The 22,984-nt window shown below is 37.0% G+C and overlaps 2 protein-coding genes across 2 annotated transcripts in view; both read left to right on the top strand.

Annotated features, from left to right (window-relative positions):
* The first annotated feature begins 2,490 nt into the window (after positions 1 to 2,490).
* On the top strand, positions 2,491 to 12,962 carry LOC115921868. Its single transcript, XM_030980142.1, has 3 exons — positions 2,491 to 3,196; positions 10,003 to 10,528; positions 12,895 to 12,962. Exons 2-3 carry the CDS (start codon positions 10,018 to 10,020, stop codon positions 12,960 to 12,962), a joined length of 579 nt encoding a protein of 192 aa, XP_030836002.1. The 5' UTR covers positions 2,491 to 3,196; positions 10,003 to 10,017.
* Positions 12,963 to 12,990: 28 nt separating this feature from the next.
* LOC592735 (pituitary homeobox x) overlaps positions 12,991 to 22,984 on the top strand; it is a 57,661-nt gene continuing 47,667 nt past the window's right edge. Inside the window, exon 1 of the mRNA XM_030980143.1 lies at positions 12,991 to 13,078. Coding sequence (XP_030836003.1) covers positions 12,991 to 13,078 — 88 coding nt within the window. The remainder of the gene's footprint in view (positions 13,079 to 22,984) is intronic.

Consider the following 22,984-nt stretch of genomic DNA (forward strand, 5'->3'; position numbering starts at 1 on the left):
TTTGTTTCCTTCAGGTGTGAAAAGTTTTATTGTACATTATTTTGTACGAGAAACCAACAGCACACCTGTAGTGGCCAAGCAGTGTTCCAACACCCATCCATACTTAGGTACAGGAACGACCATCCAACCCCTCCCCTCTCTCCTGTTCTCTCTCCTTACGTACGTCACCTTGTATTACTCGGCTGGGTTGGTCCCGTCAGCTGTCAGCTAATAGTGTCCACCCGATAATTAGTTAATAGTCGCAGTTTAATCACCCCAATATAGTAATTAATCGCACGCCTTACGAACGTCCCCGTTTCACAAGCTCTCAAAATCTCGGAAGCCACATTCAAACCGTATATCCACAGTCGATATTTTAAACCTCGCCTCAATCCTCCTTTTGTCTTTCCTAATACATTTAATGAATACTTTTATACTTAAATGCTTCTCGTAGCTTCTTAAGCCGCGGATAATTCGATTGAATGCACTGTTTTGGCGGGGAAAGGGTAGGCATATAACGCACAGTCAATGGGAGTTTTTAGTTGTTCTTTTGGGGAATGCACCATAGCGAATTAACACGCATTATTGTGGGCGGTTTGATACTTTTAGCAGGTTGCATAATCAATTCGTATTTTGTGGCAGGTTTCGCCACAAACAAATACATGGCAAAGTAGATGCGCATGAAATATGAATTCTTTTCAACTGCTCATATAACAACTTTTCCCTGCATCCATATTTATTTAAGATTATAGATTTTAATCTTTTTTTATATAAAAAAAGAGATATTTTGTACAAATAAATAACTTGAACTTTCTTTTATACTGATAATGAATGATGTAATTCATTTAATTTTAAATTTCAATTATTGTAAGATTAGTTTAACATCTCATTGATTTACTCAATACCCAGGTAGGAATTATGTAAATTGAATATTCAAATACGGTTTGTTGAAACAAAAAAGGAATGTCCGAGACGTCGGCTACTTATTCTTCAGGTAAGTGGTAACTGAAATGTGGGGTAAAGGTTTTTATTCAGTCACAGACGTAAAAAAATAACAGTTTGTAACATGGAAATTACAACATGTACCATCACCCCCATCCTTACTCCCATGAACACACCACCAAGTCTACCAGGGAAAGTTAGAATGCTACAATAAATAATGCAATTCCTGTTCACTAATGCATAAAAAGTTTGGTTTAATAAACCATGAAATTCACTCAGCACATCATGAATGTATTATATCACCCTCAATTTTGTAAGCTCCAAAGGATTTACCTTTCACAAATTAGACTAATTCCTGCGCAACCTAATTGTCATACCCTTTACAAAAGTGAGCAGTGCTCACCCAAGCATGAATTATTTTCGGACTTTATGGTGTCATATATTTTATGAGCTTTCCATATATATGAAACTTTTCCCCCAGAATCATATATTTTTTTTATTCGGCAGCAATTTCAAAAGTGTATAGTTTTTTTGGGGGGACACACGGTATAGTAGCCAAAGGACTAATAGTGCAATGTTTACAATAATTATATATCAGAAAGACATAGATTGAGAAATGTTATAAGTAATTATAAAAGTACATACTTTAAATCATGTATACATTTTAAAAATATTTATAATAATGTTCGTATTAGAATGCAAAAGTAAGGTAATTTAATTTTGTGTAGTCCAAGTGACCGCACTATATGACTAAGAGAGAGGGAAATATATAACACTGTCAAATATGATGTTTATTACACAAAAATCACGAGATAGCTGGACAAGTCCAACATGAAGAAAAAATGAAACCATTCCAGACATTATCCGGCCAAAACAAATTTATGATGAAATAAGCAGAGACATATGTTTCTAATGACTCCAAATTATAGAATGCACGCATGCATGTGTTCATCAGATTTGAACAAGACTTATCTAATTGACAAAATGGGGAACGGGGTAAAAACTTTCATCTTGTAGACCAAGCTATATGATTTCAAAATGAAGACTCACTATTCACCCCAGTGGCTGTTATAGAGAGGTTTAGGGTATCAACTGCCCCCCAAAAAACACACACACACACACACCCACACACACACACACAAACAAAACACAACAAAAACAAAAATTCAACACCAACCCCGTAAATTCGCGAGGCACATGTAGAAAATAAAAAAAATTGCCACAAGCCCCCAAATCCACAAACCCGCCCCCTTAATGTATTCTTTTAGAAACGCTTCTTTATTTACAACCCCCCCCCCCCCTCCCCTCTTCTTTTCCCTCTTTCGCCCACCTGATTATCAGCAGTCGGAAACCGTTCGAATAAGTACTAGATGTTCATGATTAATTAAGTCAAGAGTGTGTTGTATGGGAAGTGTAATGTGGTGAAGCTTTTCAGGGTGTTGTCCAAAGGGCATGCCATGATGTGGGCCTGAATCATAGCGAGCACGTTGTTCAGGGTTAGGCTCAGCCGATGAATAATGCTTCAGCCCGAACGAGACGATTTTGGTCCTCGATGACAGATCACGATCATTTCCCGTAAACTGTCGTCACATTGCATACCTCCATCGCACAGGTCTCTCTCTCTCTCTACATCAGAATTCGCTTTTACGTCTAGGCCTATACTTCCCTATGTATGGTTTCACTTTAATGATACTCGGGATAGGTGATTTACATATAAAGGGATAACCCTATTAACGAACTCCTCATAAGTGTAGGTCTTCATTTTGCAGCGTGATATCACATCGCTCTATCGATATCATTGAAACAAAATCCGCGGGAAAAGTAACTTGGTTTTCGGCAGAGAGAAAAACTTTTCGTCCCTGCACATGCGCAGAAGGCCGCCCCGTCATCGACTTACGGGTTAAACCCATTTCAATCTCCGATTTCCTGGCCTAACGGGGGTGCGAGTAACAGATAATAATTTTTCTTGAGGTTTATCATCTTTTTATGAAGCAGCAAGGCGGCAAGTTCACCGAGGGGGAAAAAATCAGAAAAAGAGAAATAACATCGGGGGTGAGATCATAGATATTTCATTAAACATTCATCGAAGTGCCCGCTTTCTTGATGAGCGAAAGCATAGCACGTCTATTGCGTCAACACCGTAATTACGTTCTAGAGCCGGCAATTGATCCATCCAGTAGCGACTGCCACCTTGTCAAGTTCGCCGTAACTTCGGGCGTACCAAGCGTGCAATTCACCGTCTTGTATTCAAGTTGAAACTGCCTCTTCTATAACGGTAAGTCATACCAATTTGTCTAATTAGAACTAATCTCAGCAATTCAAGTGCGCTTTTTTCTGTTGCTTAATCTGTTCCGATTTTGCTTGATCTGTGTAAGTAGAGCTGATTTTGTTCCTTTCACCAATGCACCTTGTCACCTCATTTTGGGATTAACCAATTAATTGTTGAAGAACCCGAGCAAAGTAAAACTTACTCATAATACAAAGTTACTTTTAAACCGTCAGACGAATGCTTTGCCACTCAAAATAATATATTCGTTCGGATTGAAGGTTTATGTTACACCTTCATTATTTATTTTTATTCCCCTTTTCGATTTGATATTTTAGCTTCTTTCTGGACAGATACTTTTCAACTTTTATTTTATTTTCAAAACAGTCTGCTTATGTTAGAACATTCATGTTTTACTTTTCATATTGTGGTATGAGCAAAGCCTTACGTTTAATCTCGTCAATCTGTTGCTCTTATTACGCTCATGATAAGAATTTAGCACAAACTTATTTCAAGCGCATTTTCTCTAATTTGCAAGAGCTACGACTTAACAATTAATCACAATCAACAGATTAAAGAATATTTGTTACAGCGTCGATTGAAGTTATGACATGAAATATTGTAATTATCATTGTCGGTAAGATGTCTAGCCTTAAATCTTAAATGAGAATACCTTTTTATTTAAACAAGACAAAAATCGGATTGAAATTGCATTCTTGTGATATGCATCCATTATGTTTCTTATCGCATAGTTTATATAAGTTTGTTTATCTTTCTAATAGATCTCAATATGTAGTTTATATTAACAATTCCGGCGTACCACAAGGTTCTGTCTTAGGTCCTCTAGTGTTTTTTAATTTGCATTAATGATCTTACACATTCCTTTGACAAATTTGAGTACATTATGTACGCTGACGATACCACTTTATGTCTTATCATCTGATTATCTTGCCAATGTTTGGTTAGATGTGTATCAAAATATATTACCGTTAGTTTGCGGGGAACGTGTTGTGTGAAACGGTAAAAGGATGTTAAGAAAACTGTAAATAGAACCAAAAAGATAAAAACCTATCAAGTGTTTTCAAATAGCATAATTCTCCTTTGATAAGAAGATCAAGGAAGAGATGATGAGGATGATGATAACGGGGATGACGGCGCTGATGATGATGGGTTAGATGGTGGAGAAGATTTCTCATATAATACATTAACGATCATGGATTTTATTATACTTTTTAAAGAAATACCATGGCATGCGGGATAATATTTTTTTAATGTTTCAGTAAATATAATCATAAAATGCGTAACTCATATTTAAAATTGTTTTTGTTGATGCTTATGTAATGCGTATCTTTTTTGAATTTGTATAAAGTGCAGTTTGATAGAAGACGAATTGTGTTAGGATGTTATATTATCCTTTATTATTATTTCCGATTCGGGGATCTAAAAAACACAGTCTTCCATGAACACGATGAATACATAAATCTGCATCACGTAATAGGCCATTTTCGTAATGTAACCACATTTAATGCATACTTCGTCGTGAAATGACTACAAATTAATTCATTCACCTATTAGAAGTACTTGTATCCCCATAGTCAGAATTCGAATTGCATACAGTATTTGTTGCTAGGTAGGACAAACATTATGGCTTGCCCTACCTAACAACACATAATACATACAGTTTGCATTCTGACTATGGAATTACAATTATTCTTCACAGGTGAAAGAATAATTTGCATTGATGCACTTCACAAAGACGTATGCATTCAATTTGGTTACATTACGAAAATGGCCAATTATGTAAAAGTATTTCTTTAATGATCTTGTCATATGTTTCATCACCTTATTGTGGTGTTTGGGATTATGATCAATTCCAGAAAATGAGATCAGGTTTTAGAGACACTTTTCTCTTTCAAAATGATGAAATGTGGCGCTTATCACGTAGAAAGTTGATCCTTTCCATTCGTCTCCCCCACCCCGCCCCTTCCTCGATGAGATGTCGTCATCGTCATGGATTATGACATGGGAAACTTCACGATGTTAGTCGTATTCTGATAAGTTTTCCTTCACCAGACAACACCTGTTTCGTCAACTTCATTACAGAAATTAACACCCGTTTTTTTTTCTAAGGGGAGGGGATAGAACGAGGAGGGGGGGGGGGTAACTTCGCCCCTTTCCTTAATGTGTCTTTGCATAATGATATCTGATCAGAATCTAGAATCTAAAATCTGATCAAAGAGATTCCGAGAATTCAAGCCCGCTTAGTCGCATCCTTTACTAAGACTCGTGTGGGGTGCACCCCCAACCATACGTTTTAATCTAGTAATCTTGTCCCGGTTTTGTATATACACACTAGTTAATGTCCGGATATAAGAATTTGTTAGTGATTAGACGGTTAAACCGATCGCGATTTTAGGCCTGTGGTTTCTGAAGAATGTGTCTCCCGACTTCGGACGGCTCATCTGCGGCAAAAATGAGCTAAAACATACCGCTATGGTATTTGGGCAGATTATTGCTATTTCGTGCTTTTTCTTTTACAGCTTGGTTTTTTAAAGCAAAATCGAAAAATAGGACTTTGATTATTGCTTGACATATTTGTGGAAAGTCATTCAAAATGTTTAAAGCAATGTCCAAGTATGAAAATCCATCTTTCTCAACCGCTTTCATTTCTTATCTAGACATCATCTATGATGATAGAATAACGATTCGGCAATTTAGATTTTCTATTTAAGACGATCTCAGTTTTTTTTTCTTTAAAATCCAGATGGCTCTAAAATATTTGATACAGATATACTAATTAAACATATTAGAAGTATTGGATTAACTTTACAATTGTGCTTAAATCTTTCTTTTCTGATAAATTAATTAATGCATTCCGTTTCGGTCACAGAATAAGCAAAATTAGATAAATAGCTCAAGAAATTGTTGATAAATAATAATACTGACAATACAGATGAACATTTAAATCGCAAAGTATACTGGGAACAATACAAAAACAAGATTATAATTTCATGCTGACAAATTCCTTAATGAAATTTTTAAAAAAAATTAAAGATAGTGTTTATAATATGATATTGCTACCACACAAAAAAAAAAATCTTTAAATTCACGTAATTCCAAAACTTAAACGTCAAAGAAAAGGAAGAAAAAATATAATATTTTAGACAAATTAAACAATTAAAAATGGATGAATTATGCATATCGAGACGTATACAACTGTACAGGCGAAGGAGTACAGGATGGAGAGGGAGAAGGAGGAATCGGATGGGAGTAGAAGATTAAAAAAAAGCTTCTTAAAATGGAGGAAATTAATAAAAGGGATATAAAGGAAAGATGACCGATTTGTTAGGTGGAAAACAAATAACTTTACACATGACGTCAGGTGAACGGGTATAGCGGGGGAGTGCACATTGTCATTCATTTCCAATGTGTGAATAACCTAGACTAGTGTGAGCATTTTAATTGGATTGAAATGCTATTCATATTGGTCACGAACTCACGACTCTCCTGGCCTCGAAAACACACCGGTAATTGCATATTTACACCCACAGATTAGCTGCTTACATTTGGACATGAAGTGCTTCTCATTAAGACAATGTAGGCCTAAGAATTCTCGAAAAATGAACCAATTCTTCGTTCGATGAAAATCAAAGAAAAAAATGCCGAACTTCTTTAAAAAAGACAAAAGAAACAGTCTCTGCTAACAACACCCCCCCCCCCCCTGTTTATCAGTTTTACGCCACTGACTTGCGCTATCCTTACTCAGCACGGTACCCCGTTCTGTCTCGGCCAAGATTCAACATCTGAAATGGGAGAGCCTAGAGAGGAGAAGAAATGCTGCAAGCCTCCACCTCATGTACAAGATCCAAAACAACACAGTAGCAATCAATGCACACCATTACACAGCACCCATGATTGCCAGCAACACTCGACAGTATCACTCAAAGAAGTTGCTGGCTATCCCATCCCGCACCCAGCTTTACCAGAACTCATTTTTTCCCTCGGACAGTAACTGCGTGGAATGCACTTTCAAAGATCACCCTTGACGCTACTTCACTGGAGGGCTTCAAGCGAGCGCTTCCACCCAGCATCTAGACCAAGAACTAGATAGTTTATTCCTCAGCACTATACATCCTGACTTATGGATCCTGCTGAGTATCGTCGTAGAAGTAGAAGTTTTAACTTCACGATTGGATGAAAGTTACAAATGCACGTCGTACGCTTACCACAGCCAATCAGAATCACGGTTTTCACTAAGCCGGATCCTGATTGGTCAGTGCTAATGACCGTGTACTCGATTGTATAAACTTGTGCCCAATCACAAGTTTCGTTCAATACACATAGGTACTATAATCGCAGATAACTAACGCTTTAAGCTTTTGAATTCGTTATTGCTATATAGCTGTGCGTCGATTTTCATAATGGTAACGTCACGATTGGATGAAAGTTACATAATGGTAACGTCACGATTGGATCAAAAAATAGCTTTTTGATGTAAATACCGGTTCCATAACCATGTATTATTGCTCGTACTATCCTTACATTATCAATGCCCAGTTCCTTCTTTTGAAAAGAAAAAATAATGCTTTACAAAATGTTCTCGACGTAGAAAATCTCAGTCTTTTTAATTATAAATATTTCCCCTTTTTCCGGAATCATTCTTACATCTTCTGACGAATCGCAAAAGAGGATTTGATGAAAATGTTGTGCCGTCGTACTAACCTACAAAAAAGATTATATTCTCATCAATCTTAATCCTAACTTATTTGTATCAGCACTCTGTAAAAGGAGATGGATGTAAACGTGCTAATTATCCTTATTTTTTCGCTTTGGCTAGATAAAAATAGATATAATCCGACTATTCCCTGTTATTTTGTCCTTGTATTGACAAATAATCACTTGTTAGTTAGCTCTACCACAAATTACAATATGACAGTCATTACTTTTGTCAGTAAATATGTGTTGCCATCCGGTAAAACAGTTTTATCGAAGTCGGGTGAATACGTCACTGGACTTTGGATGATCACATTGTTCGCGGTTCGAGGCCCGCGGCAGCACCAATGTCCTTCAGCAAGACATTAATTTACATTTGCCAAGGGATGGGTACCGGCTAGGATGCGAACGTTAATGTGCTTAGATTGGCATGTGTGCAGCCGGAATACTCCCCAGGGAGCAAAGCGTGTACACAATCATGTGCGGGTAGCAATTTCATCAAATGACGGGTGGTATACTCAATACAATGTAAAGCGCTTAAAATTGAGTATGGATCTAGGACTCCTACCCCCTGTACATCCACCCCTGGATAACCGCCCCCAGTCAACTACCCCCCCCCCCCAGGACACCTACCCCCTGGACATCTACTCCCTGGATAACCACCTCCAGTCAACTACCCCCCCCCCCCCCCAGTTAACTACCCACAGGACAACTACCCCCTATATAGGGCAACCACCCTCTATGACAACTTTCCTAGGGGGTAGTTGTCTGGGGTAGTTGTCTGGGGTAGTTGTCCGGGGGTAGTTGTCCGGGGGTAGTTGTCCTAGGGGGTAGTTGACCTAGGGGTAGTTTTCTGGGGGGTAGGTGTCTGGGGGTATTTGTCTTTTGGGGTAGTCGTCCTAGAGAGTGGTTGCCCTAGGGGGTAGTTGTCCTAGGGGTAGTTGTCCTAGGGGTAGTTTTCTGGGGGGTAGGTGTCTGGGGGTATTTGTCTTTTGGGGTAGTCGTCCTAGAGAGTGGTTGCCCTAGGGGGTAGTTGTCCTAGGGGTAGTTGTCCTGGGGGTAGTTGTCCTAGGGGGTAGTTGACTGGGGTGGTTATCCGGGGGTGGATGTCCAGGGTTGGTTTCAGGATACGATTCAGACTTACACGGAGGAAGGACGGTTGTAGAAATTGAATCACTACAGTTCAATTGCAGTGTGAATCCTTAGAAAGATTTGTAAAGCGATTTGTGATATAGAAACCATAAAACGCAATGATGTATGTGTGCATGTTTAAGACGAAGCAAGGGCGTTGCATTGACGCTTGGGAATTGAAAAGTAGTATCGTCAAAAGGTTTTTTTTTAAATAAAAAAGGTCTTAGACCTTTTTTTTTTTTTTTTTAACCTTACTAGAATTGTTTTTATAAAACGCTTGGTGGGAAAGGAACAAAGAGATTCGAGATTGGCTTCGTATATTGTTTACGAATTTGGAATCATACTCTCTGCTAAACGATCAAAATCTTTTTTCTTTAATTAATCATACTCTTGATTGGGTGGAAGATAATTTTGCTCTTTTTTCTCACCCCCTCCTTCTTTCTGCCAGAACAGAAAAAGAAGAAAGGAAGAGAGGGCAAGGGAGAAGTAAATAGAAATAACAACATTATTTAGATGAAATGTTTATGCAAAATATAGTAGGTGACGGTTACTCCGATCTCGAAATGTTTTGATTTCTCGAGGGTTTTGGCCCCTCACCCAGCCCCCTCCCACGCCTCCTCATACGGTATGCATAATGAGAGTACCTTTCCTTTTTTTTTGTTCCCTCACCATCCATCTTGTGTTCCTTTTGTACTCTTCCATGTTCACATTCACCGTCATCTTCCTATTTTCTAGCTTTCTTCTTTTTCTTCGAGTTCTTTTTCTGCTTCTTCTTCTTCTTCTGCGTGATTTAAATTAGGATGACCAGTAAGTTATTAAATGCACGATTAGAATTTTAATTAAATCAACGCACATATTTCCTTGTCAAAGACCCCCATTAATTATAAGCAATAAATCCTAAAGGATTGGTATTCTAATTCTCTCCATAAACATCTTCAATAATTTCCATCATTTTTTATTGTTACTTTCAGTACCTGACAGCACTCATGCAAAGGATGTATCACTCTTCCTTCGGCTCTGACCATGCCGCCGTCCCCCGGATAAGCGACAACACGCTCCCGTTCGGCCTCGGGCTCGGGGCCATGGGGACCAAACTCTCCCCACCATCGACGACGTCTAGCGGTCCACTAACAACGCAGGACGACATCGTCCACCACGCCGCCCCTCCTCATCGACAACCGATGTCGCCCGAGAGCGCGAGCGGGGAGATGATCCTCCCCGATGCCTCATCGGCGAACACTGTGGGGAGGTCGCTGGGCGGTGGAATGGGCGGAGGCCCGAGGACGGGACTCGAGCTCGGCGGTCACCTGGTTGCGGGTCTGCCTACTCCGTTGGAGCGGTCAATGAGTACAACAACGGACATGGATCCCCTCGAGTCGCCGTCGTCGAGGACGGTAATGGGGTCGGTTGGGTGTGATGAAATAGCGCCATCTCCCGGCGGGATAAGGGACGATCCTGACGCCGTGATTTTGGATGATAACGGTGAGGAAATGAAAGGTAAGCGTGCATGTACTCAGAATGAATCATTTTCATCCTTTTCGGAGGCCAGTGCAAAACGAAAGTCGATAATAATATATTGCAATTTGCTTCGTCCTCTCGTTGTTCTTCTGAAATGCACCTCTACCCCCCCCCCCCTCTCTCTCTCTCTCTCTCTCTCTCTCTTTGTCTATTCCTTTCCATTTTCACTTTCAGTGACATTGTTTCTCCAATTTATCATAATGTTCTACCAAACCTTACCTATTACGCTTACTTTTTATTTTTAAGTCTTGAGTGCCTTGTTCTACTTGCGAATTTTATTTCCCAAACATTCACCCGGACTCATTAATCATTAATGGATCCGAAGCAAACACCATATTTCTTGGATTTTCTCATGACGGGCAACGATTGCATTAGAACAGGGTTCCAACCATAGAGATATATACTTATCTCTATGGTTCCAGCTTATTCGCTGTCATTAATTAGAACAGCAGATGGCGTCCTTCATTATCACTGCAGGAATATTTTTCTTCTTCTGCTCAAAAGCATGTCACTCCCAAAACTGATTCTAATTTTCAAGAACGATAATACAACCGAGAATAAGAGTTCAACAACATTAGTTCCAATGTGATCTGGATGTTACTGTAATTGTAATTGCGATCGATTTGTTGGTTTATTTATCATCTTTCGATATAAAAAAAAAAAAATCCGACCATACATATTCATGTGCATGGATGTAAAATTTACATTTGACGCATACATGAATATATGAATTACATAAACATGATATAATAAAGCAGGGCTACAGCATAATCATAAAGCTTGCAGTCCTTATACTGATGATGTATGGAATTCGTAGATGACGAACTTATCACTATATTTATGGAGTTTGGTCTTAAACGTTATGATATCGTGACGACACAAAATTAATCATAATTCAAAACTTAATTATAATAATTTTGTTGTCGGCGTTCGGGGCGCATAACTTAATATACCTTCAGGTTCGTCATTATGTTTCTGTGACAAAGTAAACTGATAATAACTAAATAACTGTGTACAAAGAAAATGCCCGTTTCTGTTAAAAAAATAATTTCCACAGGTTATCACTGAAAGCAATATGTGCTATAATCTCGTCTGGTTCGGGCCGGTGAGTCGGGCGGGTCACCATCGCATAGGCCTAATCAAAATTTGAAACAACGATTTCATTTCATGTTTGTCAAACTAAATCTATCTGCTGCGAATATCAGCATTGTATTTTATGAGCTAGCAACAACATGTGTTATACTATTAGCAATATGTAGTTATGGAATGTTTTGGCCGTGTCCATCTTCAAACACCAATGTTTCGGACCTGAATCATGGTTTAAAAACACGTTTCATAATTTTCCACATTGAAAAAAAATTGTAACATTCTTATAGCAAATAGCTGAATAACACATAATATCTTCGAACTTTTATTCAAGGTTATTTAGTCACAGTTTATGATGATGTTGTGAGTTATTTGATGACTGCATTTGCCACATTAATTTAAAAGTTACATTTTTGTTGGTACGAAGGGGAACAAGTATGCCCTATTGTCCTTGGGACCATTAAATTTATTGGTACCCCAAATGTAAATTGGGCTCGTAAAGACCAGCTTGAGAAGAAATCACATGATTACATAACATGGAGAGTGGGGGAAGAGAGAGATGGTTAGAAGAGAGAGAGAGAGAGAGAGAGAGAGAGAGAGAGAGAGAGAAAGGGGAGAAGTACCGAAAAAGTCAGTGGCCGAGAAAGAAATGAGAGGAGAGAGAGAGAAGAAAAAATGGAGAAGAGACAGAAATGGGAGGCGGCAGGTAAAAGTCTCATTTAGGGCGGAAAGATTGAACAAAAAAGAAAACATTAACATTCCAACACCCCTCTCCAACTGGTTTTTGCTTTTTAAAATAATTATTACAGAATTTTGTATGTATGACACGTTCGTTCGATGTGTATTCTTGACTGTAGGAGAAAACAAAATTCTCTATGAATGGAATGGAAGAATATTCGTTAATTGGAAATTTTTTAGTTTGACCACACAAGATCAGAAATGACCAGTCCTATCAAAACAACGACTGTCCGCTCAGACTAATACTCCGTGATGGATCCAAAGAATTTAGGAGTTTCCTGTGGCCAGCGAATATTACATAAAAACCAAATCGTTAAATTTGCCGACCTGTGCATCAAATGACTATACCATTCCCCCCTATTATTACCTCAAAAGTATTCCAACTTTTTATTGGCATCGTACCACTTGTAAAAAAACCGTCACGCCATTACCGGTGGTCTTTTTAGTGGAAAGAGTAACTCATTGCTTAATTTTTTCTGCAATCATTGACTGCATCATTAGCCTGCTTGTGCTTGAACTAGCGTTGAAGGTGTTTTTCTTGCTTGGTAAATCAAGACCTGACGGTTTGAGATTCCAGATTGGATCGTGAAGAAACTGTGTGTTTGATCTTGATCATCATGTCGCATCGCATTGCTGCTTTCACCGAGCGTGATGGTGATGGTGTCCCCGCATCTCTGGGGAAGAAGATGATCAAAAAGGAGGAGGGTAAGGCCGGAACCTTTCGTCATTCCTTTTAAGTTTTAGTTTTGTTTTACACAACTTGGCTTTGCTTTTTAAACCGATTTCTTTGTTGAGCTTCATCGGCAATGACCTGTACTAACCCAGTTTTCTGAACATTCAATTCTTCTTGGAAAAGATTCTGTCCTTCAATGTTCACGAAGCGACTTTTATAGGTTTCCTTTTTTACCATTATTTATGATTATTACCTTGACATTTGCACTTCACAAGTACGAAACCTTGATGAAGCGCGACTCTGACGGGACAAGAATCCTTGTGAAATTTCAAGAGATCGGGGGATGAGCGTAATTTATTCATCTGCATGTCATGAATCGTGAGGTCGTAGTTTCATTTCTTACTCCTTGAAATACAGATCAATTTTTAATTTCAGTGCTTGTCAAAGTTATGGAGTTGTTGCAAAGAACATTGACAAAATAAACGAAGTAATTTTTACTTCGAGTATTTTCATAGTCAATAATTTATTGTGCTATCTCGGCAAGATAGCTACATGTAAGACACTGTTTCTCTCTCTGATGTTCGATATCAGCGTAGATAGATGTAGGCTAAATTTCACATGGATTCTAGATTGTAATTTTAAATGTTACGTGTTCTAAAGAAATGGCATTATGAGAACAATAAACATGACAAACTAAATAGAATTACTTTAGTATGAGAAAGTAGTAGAATGCACGTAAATACCCTCTTTCAATTGTACACCGTGTTTGTCATTTTTGTGAGGATATTTTGACTTTGCATTGCTCATTTGCTTCCACTCATCTTTGCCTTCCACTATGTGAATTGTTCGTTTTAAGAGCCAATCCTCGTGTGTTTATTTTCCCTACATCGTGTACATGACACTAGTAAAGATAATGTAATAAATTTAATACTTATAGAGTAGTATTGATCTATTGATCGTATGTTTCCTTCGTAATACCGTCGAAATTCCTTCGAAATACCGTCAACTATATCACATATTTCTCCTCTTCAAGTAGATCAATTTTTCTTTTATATTAACAACTCATTTTACTTCTGAGATAAAGGGTAACGCACCGACCGACCTGACCAAAAAAATAACCGACGAATTAATCCGATCGCCGGAGGGATTAGTGAAAGTCTTACTGTTAATCCTAAATTGATCTTTGTCTGAGCTTCTATAGTTATCTGACAAAGTGCCAGGGTTCCAAACTAATACAAGGATTGTGGGTTTCATTTGGAAATGTTAAACTTTCTCTACCTCTTAAAGGAGTTCAACTTAAGTTGACCTTAAAGACCTCATAAAGACTATAGTATGCAAAGTGTAGCACTAATTAATGGGGGAGAATGATATGTAATATCTATAATTATTTGTTAAACGTATTTCTTTAAGACTCCAAGCCCTGAACTACTCACACATGCAGTTCTGTAATATATATATATATATATATATATATACAATATCATGTACAGGTATTTACTTCTTTTTGTTTGTCGTTTATGTTGTGATATTTTTGGAGGGGGTTCATGGTTGGGTTTCTAGCATTCTTTTTTTCTATGCATATATGGCTCTCTTATTGGGGGGGGGGGGCTTGAAGACTTTGTTTGACAAGAGATAAAGATGTAAAATAAGCCAAGTACAGTTGATTCCTTGTTTCTCGTCCGGATTTTTCGAAAATGAGGAGGCGAGTGTTTCATGTTATTTGATATTTGATTATTCGTCTGTATGTATGTATTTTTTTCTTTTTCATTATAACGTTTTAATGCGTTTTTCCCTCTGTTTTATTTTACTTGTACATTCAAATGTTATTGCCATTGGATGATTTGGGCCAAATTGAATTCAACTTGTATTTATTTATGAGGTAGGCCAAAATTACCATAGAAAGACCTTTCATCACCCCTACGATATGAAAATAGGTGGGGAGTTTTTAGGGGAAAGTAATTTCACTGGAAACTGAAAGGTACCCTGTCCCGTCGATCAAAAATTATCAATGGGTCGCTGACAAAAAGCTGGGTGGAGTCGTTTAATGATGTTAAACTCTACACCCTGTTAATGAGTAATAGATGACGGAAAATTGACAATTAATCGGTGCCAATCTTGTCATCATGTTGTTGATGATGTCGAGCATCCGCTAGAGAAAGTTTGTAAAAATTGTCCACGACACCATGGGTATGTTGTAATTGCGTATTTCGTTCAAGAAAAAATTGCGGTTATTGTTTTTGAGTGGTATTTTTTAATTAGTTCTTTAGAAGCCACACAGTGTCCTAATTCGAGGGGTCGGGAGAGTGTGTGTTTGTGTGGGGGGGGGGGCAGAAAGTGTGGATAGATTCATGAGTTCATAAATAGCTTCACTTTTTCTCTAAAAGTATACTAGTACTAAGCGTAAGTGAATGACGATGATGATGATGAAAGTAATATTAGGCCTAGTGATAAAAATAACAATACCACTACTACTAATAATACTACTAATAATAGTAATAATAATTATGATAATGATAATATTAATAATAGTAATAATAGTAATGATAATGATAACGATAATGATAATAGTAATAATAATAATCAAAATGATAATGAATAATGATAATAATAATAATAATAAATTAATTAATATATTGAATAATGATAATAATCATACTGATAATGATATTAATGATAATATAATAGTAATGATAAAAATATTTCCTACACTAATGATAATGATAAAAATGATAATAATGATAAGAAGAAGAAGAAGAAGAATGATAAGGATTATAAAAGTGAAAATTATCAGCTAAAGAATTCTTTGGAGCATAGTTATGTGTGTTTTGTTTTTTAAAGCGACTTCATGTGCGTTCTCCTTAGAAATATAAAACAAAACTCAACTATTTCTACTGTTCGTGCAATCAAACTCAACTTCTATGAAATAGTAGGTTCCTAGAATTAAGTAATAGCATGGATCAGATATTAGATTCGTCATTTCTTTTGTCTTTCCGTTCTCGCTGGTGAAAATAATCAAAATCAAACTGGAAATCGTACCCGTTTTTTGACAATAGCGTAGGAAGAGGAACAATTAAAATTCACGTGATGTGTGCGATATGGACGTGTGCAGCTGTTTCGAAAAGGGAGTGGACCTTTTGAGTTGGGGAACTTTTAGAAGCAGCATCGGAGTTTTTTATTTCAATTTCCGCTAGGGAGACAGATTGGAGAATAACAGGGTCTAATTAATCGGACCAGGGCTAGCGTGTTTGATACATAATTGGGATCAACTTAGGTGTGGTAAAAATGCTAAAAATAATGCACGTCATTGATTTGCTAGATTGTCCTTTTTTGTGTAGATCAGGCGGCATGGGCACGCGGGAAAGAGGGAAATTCGTTGATGGCCATAAAATGATGGAGTGATGGTGGGCACAGGGGGAAAATGGGGATGGAGAGATGTATGGAAGATGAGAAGGGAAGCGATGTGGAATTGTAAGGTTACAATTTTTTTTAGAATTTTTGTTTAATAGAGGGGAGACAATGACAGAGAGAAGTGTGTGTGCGTGTGTATGGGTGTGTGTTTGAGAGAGAGAGAGGACATAAAGGAGAGTGGGAAGACTTATAAGACGCTGAAACAAAAGGGTTATCCACAATCAGGTAAAACAGAGGTCAAACAGAGAGGACACGAACTAGGTAGATTTTTCAGACAATCAGAGAGTTTTTGAAGAAAAGCTTATTTTACGGCGATAATTATGTTATCTCAGTTATGATCATTTGTAACGAGTATTTGTTTTGTACATGTGTACAGCCTTGTTGTAAGTCTACCATGAACTTTCAAATTGGAAATATAATTTATAGGCAAAATGAACTAAATCACTCTTAGATCATCCATGTACTGTTATCTGCACAAATCAATTTTAGACCCCATCGAGGCCTACAGGTAATATTAACAAATTAATTTTAGGCCCAACCAATTACTTTGACTCTATAACCATACAAGCCTGATGGGCTAATTATTTGGGAAGTATTTACTGCCGATATGTAGAGTATACATCTATTTCCATGTCAGACTTGTCTCTGTCGTAGAAAACAAGCCTTGGAGTTTGGAATAGGGCGATTCTTTTACCCATTTTCCCTCTCCAGCCCAATTTTATTTGGACAATTGTTATCGGGCTCAAATCCATTGGGCATTACTGCCTGTTTGAATAAATTACATCGCCTGCGACATCTAGGGGTCGCTTCACATCGAGAAGTTAGTCTCCAGTAAATGTTTAATGAAACACATCTTCATGTGTTTCGGTTATGCAGGGACTTGGGAGATCGAACAATTGACAGCAGTGGCGGATCCATGTGTCTGTGGGGGAGGGGGGGAGGGCAGGGATGCTATAGCCAGAAAATATTCTCTTTAAAAAAATATATATCCGGCAAAGGAAAGGAAGTGGGAAATATATCAGATATACATTTCAATACTCAAACTGATCCCGGGGGACACATTAAGGGGCATAATGCATATTTTATGCACGATTTTTTTTTTTGAGCCTAATGCATGGTTTTGAACGCCCTATCCATTATTTAAAAGTTTTTTTGTGAAAAAAGAGGGCCTTATTAAAGTTACCTTTTAAAAAATGCTCTGCTACTGAAGCCAGTTTGGAGTCTGTCCATGTCTCGGTTTCTGTACCTTTATGTATTTCTTCTTCGTCTTTTTACTTCCAAGTCATTATTATTATCATCATTACATTAATTCTATTGAAATATTCATTCTTTTTTAGTTGTTATCATTGTCATCATACTTGCTATTATAATTATTATTATTATAATTATTATTGTTATTATTAATATTAATATTATTAGTATTATTTTTCATCATTATCATTATCATCATTAACATTATATTCATTTTCGTTGCTGTTTTTTTGTTGACGTTGTTTTCCGCCTCTTTCTATATGTAATACATTTTTAAAAACTTTTAGAAATAAAGTCTGGGCCCATTTATCACCTTGTCATTTGCTCACCTTTTCCTTTCTCGTATTGATAAAATAACAAGAAAATGTGGCTTCCAATGGAGAAAAGCATGTTTACATGTAAAACAATTTGTTGTGCAGAAAGACAAATATCCCAAACCTTTCCTGTAATAGTTTCAAAACATAGTTGGGAATAAATGATTATTTATTCCATGTAATACCAGATACAGGCCTCCCTCAATCAAATCTTTGGTATGAACTGACTAAATTAGTACAATTTATTTGGTCAAAAAATGACCAATTCTGATTCAAATTCAACAGTGACTTAAAGAATACTTTTACAATGACGTTGTTTTTTGTATTTCTTTTAATGTTATTTTGGGTGTAAACTGGGCCCGGCGATGTTCCTGGGTACTCTGTACTTTTCTACCGCCGCACTGCTCGGTCGGAGGTGTATGAACGTGGTGATTGACGAAGTTTTTGGTCGCACGGAATCAGGGGAAAATGCCCCTCAGGTTTCTTCGATTTTAAAAGTTTTTGGGGAAGAAAAGAGAAAATGGAAAGTCAAGGTTGTAAAGAGGAGGAGTCTGGAGGATATTTTACCCCAAGCAGGGAATGTGTGTGTCCAGTTAAGTTTCGAGGAAGAAGAGGGGCAAAAATCAAGAAACCGCGATGAAATAAGTACAGGTCGATCCGTTATACGCGTCTGATTGGTCATGCGATGCTTATACCCTATGATCATATCTACGCATGCGCATTGAACTTGATGACATTGTAAGACTCTCTCTCTCTCTCTCTCTCTTCCTCTCATACCCATATGTAATCACACACAAGCGCCTGCATTTTACTTTACTCCCAATAATAGTGTATGAACTGCCCAGGGTCGGTATGATTATACTAAGCTCGGTGGCAATAAATTGTCACCCATGTCGATTCATAAACTATTCATAAAATTTACGACTTGTTCTCGATTTGAGCGTCAGCTTGTTTTTCTAATCCTTCTCTCCAACCCAAGAATTAGTGCACGATTTTTGTTAACTCACGCTCTTCTGCAACCAGTTACAGTTACAATTGTGCAAGTAAATCAGAATAGTCTGGTTGCTTGAGCTTGACAAAGTCTTTGCTTGGGTTGGTTTATTTATTTCTTCTTCTCCCGCTGCACCGCCGGCGAGACACCGAGTGAAGGAAGCCCGAGTTGCGACCGGGGTCTTAGCCTAAGCTTACGGTTGCGGGATTTCGTCCTAAATCCATCAGGATTCAAGTTGGAGGATTTTAGCTGCGCGGGTGTGTGCACTGGCCCCCTCTCTCTAACCCCGGCTTAATCCAGGCCGGATTTCCAGATAACTAAAAGAGGAAAAATAAAGGAAGAACAGGGGGTAGAGATTTTTTTCTTCTTCTGTCCTTCCATGCATCACATCAGGCCAGAGGACATGGATTCGGTACCTGGCCCGTTATCGACTTTAGAGGATTTAGTTGGAGCGCACGGGCTACCTGGAGATAGTAGCGCTGCATTGGTTGGCATGAGCGCTCGGTTTGGATGTCACTCCGCCGACGCTGCCCCGGGGAATTTCGGCATGGGCACGACGGTCAATAGCATATTAGCGGCGAGTAATAACAACGGAATGGGTATGTCATACTTTCTATATTACATTTTCATCTTAATGCCTATCTTTCGGACATGAATGTCCTGTCCTCCTTGTAATCATTTTATTTCATTTGATTTTAAGTTGTTATTCTTGTCCTCTTTTTGTGTCGAGTTATTTGCTTTGATGACGGCGCGAAGCCGAATTATGAAAACTCGTCACCACTTCATGTAAACGCCAAAAATCAACTCTTTGTTGTGCCAAACAGTTTGCTATGCACCGCTGTATTTTACCCTCGAGATCTTACAAATATTTGGACATTAAATTCCGAAATTATTTTGGGAGCAATACTTGTTTTAACCCCTTCAAATTATCCATGATAGTTGATTATCTAGCAAAAGGCTAAAGCGTATGGACACATATAGATAATGTATGTCGAAAGTTAACATCGTTCGTGCATTGATGTACTGTTGTACACGTACACTTTCTAGATCCATATGGATTATATTTAAATAGAAAGGAAATAGGCCTAGATATATTGCTAAGTAAAATATTCATCAATGTTCTTCATTCGAATGATTAAAACTAAACAGGAGTTTCTAAATGAAGTTAACTTAAATCGACAGATTAGAAAATCAACTCCCCAAGGACGATACCAAGTAAAATATGTAGTCCGTAACTGTAAGAACTAATTCAATCAGAGAAAATCATTTTTGAGGTGTCAAACTGTTTCATTTAGTAGAAGAAGAAGTAGTAGTAGTAGTAGTAGTAGTAGAAGTAGTAGTCGCTCTATACGGAACAAATTTATTAAATTTTCCACATAAGATAAACAATGACAAGATAATCACAATAATAAACATAATGATATTACAGAAAATTAGCATTGAAATATCTTTCTCATTGTTTTTGTTAGTCTTATAATGCAAAACAATTCGGTTCCTGGAAATGAAAAACGAACCTACTTGGCAGCAAAATAGTCATATAATATCCTTTTATTTTAGTTTCATGGAATTTTTTTTCGGGTCTTTTATTCGCATCATATCGTTTTGTTATTTTGACGAAGTGAAGAGACACAATGTAGAGACAGCGAGCCCTAGTGGATGGGCACTTCTAAAAGTTCTTTCTACATGATCTATACTGAATTAGTTAAGATATGTGGAACAACGTGAGCAGTTACGTCCAGAGTTGTGGTGTGCTCATTTACTATCATAACAAATTTAATAAATCAGCTTTCAAATTTGGATGTATAAACATTGTAATGTCTAAAGATAATGCATTCATATTTTACATTATTTTGATAGGCTAAATGAACGAATGAATTGATGATCAGGTTATTCAAATTTTTCCAAAACTTATGTGATACACATTTATAGATGTATATAATAGTTTTGTTTTGTCTTTAAACAGAAAATATGAATTCAAAGGATTTTTTACAGGATAGCGTATACTATTTGATTAATGTTGTATAAAGAAACAATACAATCAAAAGTTTTGTTGTACCTAATATCATTCATAAGCTTGATATTATTGTTGAGTAGGGTCTACAAACAGTATTTGATTTAGAAATTTAGCAAAATTTCATTGTACTAAAGGGGATTATAATAATTAAACAAAACGAATTTGCTAATCTATACTTTGATTGAAATGGAAGTATATACTTTTACAGGTTGAAACTTGTGAAATGATGTATTAATTAACATAATCATGATAATCCACAAAAGGTTTACTAACTTTCAGTGAGGCACTTCAATAAGAATTTAAAATCTTGAAATGGACGGAGACAAGTCGGGGATAATAGAATTTCTTGTGCGATCATTATAGCTAAGAAATAAGCATATATGTATTGTATATTGAAGTCCCAATTTGTGGAGATCTAGTGAAAGCAACTTAGTAATACATAATTTTAATGATACAACAACAACGAGCCCATTTGGAAGGAAACTCACGAGAAAACATTACTATGAATGTATTCATTTTGAAGGATATGCTTAATTTACCTATAAAACAACAAGCTAATGTGGAAGGGTATGTACGAGAAACATATAATCACTTCCACTTTTATCTTTTTGAACAAGTCGAAGGAAACAGGAAAGGGAATTTGTCTCATATATAGCAGTTAACATGACCCGTGAACTGTTCGAACGGCGCCGAAATACGTCTAATTAAAGAACAAGCAGACAACAGCATATGTCACGTGGTCATTAGTCATGTATTACGAGAAATTTGGCAATCAACATAGAGGGAACAAAATTGTAAATACAGTAATTTTGATGCAAAAAGAGGCGCGTGATCTAACCGTCTGGCTCGAAATAAGAATATTCCAGACTCTAGAGAAATATCTAACAATTTTTAGCATCCAACAAGACAGTGTTACTCATTCAGACAAAAAGATTACTGAAACTTATTCTGTCGTCGTTTCATTTTCGGTATTCTCTAAGTTTGTAAGACATTAACATTTTGTGTAATTTTTCCTGCGGCAGTTCTTTGGGGAAATTTTAACTAACTTTCTTGGCACCTGCTGTTTACGTTTAGATCAGTGCGTCTTTGGTTTTAAGCCCCCTTTTCCGAATTCTGCTCCAGAGACTCAACGTGTCTATCGCGAGACCTTTAATTGTTTCTCATTTTTGTCATGAAGTGATGGTTAAAACCGTTTCATAATTGGTGATAGAGAATGTCGACCTTTCGGTTGATATGTGAAGCAGAGTTTAATGATTATTTTCCATAAATCATTATTTTTTATATCCTTTCGTTGTTTCGTACAAGATTATATCCCCAAATTAGAAGGCGCTACCCATATTTCCTCTGTGAAAATACGACTTGTTGCTGTCACTCTGAATGCTCTATAACTATAATGATAGAATATTTCATGAATTACAAAATATTGCTGAGGATTCAGGCGCATACACATTATTACCCGAGATTTACATCTTCTTCCCTGTATTTCATTACATTATTTCAAGAGTATTATTTTATAATAATAATAATAATAATATATAATTGTGGGTTCTTGTATTCTTGTCAGACTTGAATTGACAACCCTTTCATGATTCATTGGACCGGAGCAACACTTTAGATACAATGATATAATTTCTTTCCTTACAAGTTAATGCAGTTCTGTTGATAACTTTTTCCATTATTTTATGTACTACTTTCAAAATTCAAAAGTCGTGTAATTTTCAAAATACTTTTGATTTTTTCCTGTTCTTACATTCCATTAAGCCCTGTGATAATTCTTTAAAAATAATCCTGACAAATATTCGAAACGTTGTGTAATTCTCAAAGTTAATGAGGTTTTCCCTTTTTTCGTTCTTTGTTTCTTTTAAAAAATCTATAAGAACCAAGCCTCTTTATGTATGATGACCTTTCCTCTATATTTTTTTTATATTGTCTTTAAGAGTTTTTATTCAGATCCACTTTC

The sequence above is a fragment of the Strongylocentrotus purpuratus genome, unplaced genomic scaffold (assembly GCF_000002235.5).
Source record: "Strongylocentrotus purpuratus isolate Spur 01 unplaced genomic scaffold, Spur_5.0 spur5_scaffold_10, whole genome shotgun sequence".
In the NCBI taxonomy this organism is placed as follows: Eukaryota; Metazoa; Echinodermata; class Echinoidea; order Camarodonta; family Strongylocentrotidae; genus Strongylocentrotus; species Strongylocentrotus purpuratus.

What these genes read in the sequence shown, in the direction of transcription:
- LOC115921868 (XM_030980142.1), top strand. Translation starts at nt 10,018, where the DNA reads ATGCAAAGGATGTATCACTCTTCCTTCGGCTCTGACCATGCCGCCGTC. An exon ending in TAACGGTGAGGAAATGAAAG is followed by an intron (nt 10,529 to 12,894) that starts GTAAGCGTGCAT and finishes TGCTTGAACTAG; the next exon opens with CGTTGAAGGTGTTTTTCTTG.